General features: G+C 49.2%; 1 protein-coding gene across 1 annotated transcript; it reads right to left on the minus strand.

Annotated features, from left to right (window-relative positions):
• Nucleotides 1-1,659: 1,659 nt before the first annotated feature.
• LOC120495829 (myosin-binding protein C, fast-type-like) lies at nucleotides 1,660-5,759 on the minus strand. The gene is made up of 5 exons (XM_039695708.1): nucleotides 5,747-5,759; nucleotides 5,473-5,605; nucleotides 4,366-4,560; nucleotides 3,004-3,170; nucleotides 1,660-1,865 (listed from the first exon to the last, which is right to left on the minus strand). The coding sequence occupies exons 1-5, from the start codon at nucleotides 5,757-5,759 to the stop codon at nucleotides 1,696-1,698; spliced, it is 678 nt and encodes a 225-aa protein (XP_039551642.1). The 3' UTR covers nucleotides 1,660-1,695.
• Nucleotides 5,760-6,672: the final 913 nt, after the last annotated feature.

Here is a 6,672-nt window from a genome sequence, read left to right on the forward strand (position 1 = left end):
CCAAAAAATCCCACCCCAAAATCCCCAAAAAACAAAAAATCCCATCCAAAAATGCCCAAAAAACAAACAAACAAACAAAAAAAAAAACAAAACCAAAAACATCCACCCAAAAATCACAAAATCAAAAAAAAAAATCCTGCACAAAAATCCCCAAATTCCCAAAACATCCCATCCAAAAATCACAAAATCCAAAAAAAAACCAAAAAATCCACCCAAAATTCAAAAAATCCCATCCAAAAATCACAAAATTCCAAAAAATCTCGCAGAAAAATCACAAAATTCAAAGAAAAATCCACCCAAAAAGCCCCAAAATTCCAAAAAATCCCATCCAAAAATGCCAAAATCCCAAAAAATCCACCCAAAATTCAAGAACTCCCACCCAAAAATCCCAAAATTTTGGATTTTTTTTTAGATTTTTTTTTGGGGGGGGGGATTTTTTTTTCTTTTGGGGATTTTTTTTTTATTTTTTTGGATTTTTTAAAAATTTCATTTTTATTTTTTGGATTTTTAAAAATTTTTGGGGGGATTTTTTTTAATTTTTGGGGGGATTTTTTGGGGGATTTTTGGGGATTTTTTTGATTTTTAGGGATTTTTTTCATTATCATTTTTAATTTTTGGGTTTTTTGGAATTTTTTGGGTTTTTCTTTTAATTTTTGGGGGGATTTTTTTTATTTTTGGGGGGATTTTTTAAATATTTTTGGGGATTTTTAAAAAAAATTTTTTTATTTATTATTTTTTCAGATTTCTTTTCATTATTTTTCAGGATTTTTTGGGATTTTTAAAACATTTTTTGGAATTTTTTTATTTTTTGTGATTTTTTAAAAATTTTTTTCATTTCAATTTTTGGGTTTTTGGGGGGATTTTTTTCAATTTTGGGGGGGATTTTTGGATTTCTTTTGATTTTTGGAATTTTTTTAAATTTTTTGGATTTTTTTTACTTTTTGTGATTTTTAAAAATTTTTTTCATTTCAATTTTTGGGTTTTTGGGCTTTTTGGGGGAATTTTTTTCAATTTTGGGGGGGATTTTTTGATTTTTTTGATTTTGGGGATTTTATTTTTTAATTTTTTGGAATTTTTTTTTTGTGATTTTAAAAATTTTTTTATTTTAGCAGGCATTTTTTAAATATTTTTGGGGATTTTTAAAAAAAATTTTTTTATTTATTATTTTTTCAGATTTCTTTTCATTATTTTTCAGGATTTTTTGGGATTTTTAAAACATTTTTTGGAATTTTTTTATTTTTTGTGATTTTTTAAAAATTTTTTTCATTTCAATTTTTGGGTTTTTGGGGGGATTTTTTTCAATTTTGGGGGGGATTTTTGGATTTCTTTTGATTTTTGGAATTTTTTTAAATTTTTTGGATTTTTTTTACTTTTTGTGATTTTTAAAAATTTTTTTCATTTCAATTTTTGGGTTTTTGGGCTTTTTGGGGGAATTTTTTTCAATTTTGGGGGGGATTTTTTGATTTTTTTGATTTTGGGGATTTTATTTTTTAATTTTTTGGAATTTTTTTTTTGTGATTTTAAAAATTTTTTTCATTTCAATTTTTGGGGTTTTGGGGGGATTTTTTTCAGTTTTGGAGGGGATTTTTAAAATTTTTTTTTATTTTTGGGAATTTTTTTTATTTTTTGGGAATTTTCTTATTTTTTGTGATTTTTTAAAATTTTTTTCATTTCAATTTTTGGTTTTTTTGGCTCTCACCTGCCGGTGTGGGAGATGTGGATGCGCTTGCTGGGCCGCACCTCGACGCCGTTCTTGAACCAGCGCCCGGTGACCTTCTCGTCCGACACCTCGCACTTGAACACCGCCTGCTCCGTGGCCTGCACCGTCAGGTCCGCGATGCCCTGCAGCACCTCCAGCTGCTTCTCTGCACCCCAAAATCCAAAAAAACCCGTGAGAACCCAAAAAAATCCGTGAGGATCCAAAAAAAATCCATGGAGACCTCAAAAAATCCATGGAGACCTCAAAATGTCCATGGGAAACCCAAAAAATCCATGGGAACCCATGAGGAACCCATGGAGAACCTCTAGGAACATCTCCAGAACCTCTAGGAACATGTGGAGAACCTCCTGCAGCACCTCCAGCTGCTTCTCTGGACTCCAAAATCCACAAGAACCCAAAAAAATATCCATGGGGACCTCAAAAAAGCCATGAGGAACCCATGGAGAACCTCTAGGAAGATCTGCAGAACGTCCTGCAGAACCTCCAGCTGCTTCTCTGCACCCCCAAAAAGTCCACAGGGACCCCAAAAATCCATGAGAACCCAAAAACAACCCATGGGAATACAAAACAATCCATGGAGACCCCAAAACGTTCATGGGAAACCCAAAAAATGCACAGGAACCCATGGAGAACCTCTAGGAACATCTCCAGAACTTCCTGCAGCACCTCCAGCTGCTTCTCTGCAACCCCAAAAATCCGGGTGAACCCCCCCCCCAAAAATCCCTGGGACCTTCTGGGATCTCCAGAACCTTCCCTCAAACATCTCCAGGACCTTCCAGAACCACCCAGATTCCTTGGGACCTTCCAGAACCTTCTCCAACGTGACCCTCAAACATCTCCAGGACCCTCCAACTTCTCATGGACATCCCTGGGACCTTCTGGGATCTCCAGAACTTTCCCTCAAACATCTCCTGGACCTTCCAGGACCTTCCAGAACCCCCAAATTGCCCTGGGACCTTCTGGGATCTTCAGAACCTTCCCTCGAACATCTCCAGAACCTTCCCTCAAACATCTCCTGGACCATCCAGGACCTTCCAGAATCCCCAGATTACCCTGGGACCTTCTGGGATCTCCAGAACCTCCTCTCAAACATCTCCAGGACCTTCCAGAACCCTCCAGAACCATCCAGAACCCCCAAATTTGCCTGGAACTTTCTGGGATCTCTGGAACCTTCTCTCAAACATCTCCAGAACCCTCCAGGAACCCCAAAATTCCCTGGGACCTTCTCCAAGGTGACCCTCGAGCACCCCCAGGACCCTCCAGGAGGTCTCAGGAGCTCTGACCTTCCACGATGACCTCGGCCTCGGCCTCGCCGCCGTTGGTCATGATGCGGTAGCGGCCGGTGTCCTCCTTGGTGGCCTCGTTGAGGATCAGGAAGTGCTTCTTGCCGTCCTTCTTGAAGCGGTACTTGAAGGTCTCCTCGCGCGTCAGCTCCACGCCGTCCTTCGTCCTGCACGCGGACACGGGGTGGGCGTGGAGTGGACATGGGGTGGACACAGGTGGACATGGGGTGGACACAGGTGGACATGGAGATGGACATGGGGTGGACATGGGGTGGACATGGAGTGGACAACAGGTGGACACCAGGTGGACGTGGAGATGGACATGGAGTGGACACCAGGTGGACATGGGGTGGGTGTGGAGATGGACATGGGGTGGACACAGGTGGACATGGAGATGGACATGGGGTGGACACAGGTGGACATGGAGATGGACATGGGGTGGACACAGGTGGACATGGAGATGGACATGGGGTGGACATGGAGTGGACACAGGCGGACAACAGGTAGACAAGGAGATGGACACGGGGTGGACATGGGGTGGACACTGGGTGGATGGGGAGATGGACACTGGGTGGATTTGGGGTGGACATGGGGTGGACATGGAGATGGACATGGGGTGGATTTGGGGTGGATGTGGAGAGGGACGTGTGGTGGACATGGAGTGGACATGGGGTGGACATGGAGTGGACACCAGGTGGACATGGGGTGGGTTTGGAGACGGACATGGAGTGGACATGGGGTGGGTGTGGAGATGGACACAGAATGGACACGGGGTGGACATGGAGATGGACGTGGGGTGGACACGGGGTGGACCCTGGGTGGGCACGGGGTGGATGTGAGGTGGGCGTGGGGTGGATTTGGAGTGGACACAGGTGGACAACAGGTGGACATGGAGATGGACATGGGGTGGACATGGAGTGGACTTGGAGTGGACACCAGGTGGATGTGGGATGGATTTGGGGTGGACATGGAATGGATATGGAGTGGACATGGGGTGGACACCAGGTGGGCGTGGAGATGGACAAGGAGTGGACGTGGAGTGGACAGGGGGTGGACATGGGGTGGATTTGGGGTGGACATGGAGATGGACATGGGGATGGACACAGGTGGACAACAGGTGGACATGGAGATGGACAAGGGGTGGACATGGGGTGGACACAGGGTGGACATGGGGTGGGTTTGGAGATACAGACAGCCACAGGCTGGACACAAGGTCACATGGACACACGGCCACAGGATGGACACTTGGACACTCGGACACAGGATGGACACAGGATGGACACAGGACAGAGTGGATGGACAGACGGACACAGCCGGACAGCCGGACACAGGAAGGACAGCCGGACGGACAGCAGCCCGTACCACATGACCTGCGCGCCCTCCTCGGACACCTCGACCTCCAGCACCACGCGCTCGCCCACCACCACCTGCTGGTCCTCGGGGCCCTTCACGATGGTCACCGGTGGCTCTGGGGACACAGGGGACACGTGAGGGGACAGCAGGTGACAGCCACCACCTGCTGGTCCTCGGGGCCCTTCACGATGGTCACTGGTGGCTCTGGGACAGGTGAGGGACACGGGACAGGTGAGTGGACAGGGGACAGGGGACAGATCAGGGACAGGTGAGGGACACCTGCTGGTCCTGGGGGCCCTTCACGATGGTCACCAGTGCCCCCAGGTGCCCCGAACCCCTCCCCAGGTGCCCCAAATCACCCCCCAGGTGCCCCCCAGGTTCCCCAGGTGCCCCCCAGGTGCCCCCCAGGTGTCTCCAGGTGCCCCCCAGGTTCCCCGGGTGCCCCCCAGGTGCCCCAGCGTGGGCACACCTGGGCACACCTGTGCCCACCTGGGCACACCTGGGAGTGCTGGGGGACACCTGAGGGACACCTGGGGCACACCTGGGCACACCTGGGCACACCTGGGGGACACCTGAGGGACACCTGTGCCCACCTGGGCACACCTGTGCCTACCTGGGCTACACCTGGGGGTTCCTATGGACACCTGGGGCAAACTTGGACCACACCTGGGCATACCTGGGAGTGCTGGGGGACACCTGGGGCACACCTGGGGGACACCTGAGGGACACGTGGGCACACCTGGGCACACCTGTGCCATACCTGGGCACACCTGGGAGTGCTGGGGGACACCTAAGGGACACCTGAGTGACACCTGGGCACACCTGGGCACACCTGCACCCCCGTGGGCACACTTGGGGACACCTGAGGGACACCTGTGGCACACCTGTGCCACACCTGGGGGCACTTGGGGGTGCCTGGGGACACCTGGGGCACACCTGGGGGACACCTGAGTGACACCTGGGCACACCTGGGGGTTCCTAGGGACACCTAAGGGACACCTGTGCCCCACCTGTGTCACACCTGGGCACATCTGGGAGTGCTGGGGGACACCTGGGGCACACCTGGGGGACACCTGTGTCCCACCTGTGCCCACCTGGGCACACCTGGGCACTCACTTGTTGCTGGGCTTGATGAGCTGCCCGTTCTTGTACCACTTGAGCGGCAGGTCGGGGTTGCTGAGCTCCACCATCAGCCGGATCTTGTTGCCCTTGTCCACCTGGTAGGCGGGGTCCAGCTTCCGGATGAAGGCTGGGCACAGGTGAGCTCAGGTGAGCCCCAAAAACTGCTCAGGTGACCCCAAAAAAACCACCCGGAAACACCAAAAAATGCAAAATCCCCCAAAATCCACCCAAAATCCCCCGAATCCACCCAAAATCCCCCAGATCCTACAGAGAACCATCATGGTGCAGCTTCCGGATGAAGGCTGGGCACAGGTGAGCTCAGGTGAGCCCCAAAAACTGTTCAGGTGACCCCAAAAAAAACACCCGGAAACACCAAAAAATCCAAAATCCCCCCAAAATTCACTCAAAATCCCCTAAATCCTGCAGGGAACCATCAGGGTGCAGCTTCCGGATGAAGGCTGGGACAGGTGAGCTCAGGTGAGCCCCAAAAAATCACCCGGGAACCTGAAAAATCATCTGAGAATCCCCAAAATTCTACCCAGGAACCCTCAAAAATCACCTGGGAACCTCAGAAAATCCAAAATCCCCCAAAATCCACCCAAAATCCCCCGAATCCACCCAAAATCCCCCAGATCCTACAGAGAACCATCATGGTGCAGCTTCCGGATGAAGGCTGGGCACAGGTGAGCTCAGGTGAGCCCCAAAAATCACCTGGGAACCCCAAAAAACCACCTGGGAACCCCAAAAAATCCAAAATCCCCCAAAATCCACCCAAAATCCCCTAAATCCTGCAGGGAACCATCATGGTGCAGCTTCCGGATGAAGGCTGGGACAGGTGAGCTCAGGTGAGCCCCAAAAAGGCAATGGTCATCATCATCATGGTCATCATCATGGGCATGGTCATCGCCATCATCACGGTCATGGTTATGATCATGGGTATGGTCATTGTCGTCATGGTCATGGTCATCATCATCATGGTCATCATCACGGTCATGGTCATCATCAACATGGTCATGGTCATGGTCATCATCATCATCATCATGGCCGTGGTCACCATCATCATCATGGTCATGGTCATGGTCATCATCATGGTCATGGTCATCATCATGGCCATGGTCATCATCATCATCACGGTCATGGTCATCATCAACATGGTCATGGTCATGGTCATCATCATCATCATCATGGCCGTGG

This window comes from Passer montanus, unplaced genomic scaffold (genome assembly GCF_014805655.1).
Source record: "Passer montanus isolate IOZ18808 unplaced genomic scaffold, ASM1480565v1 scaffold922, whole genome shotgun sequence".
Lineage (NCBI taxonomy): Eukaryota > Metazoa > Chordata > Aves > Passeriformes > Passeridae > Passer > Passer montanus.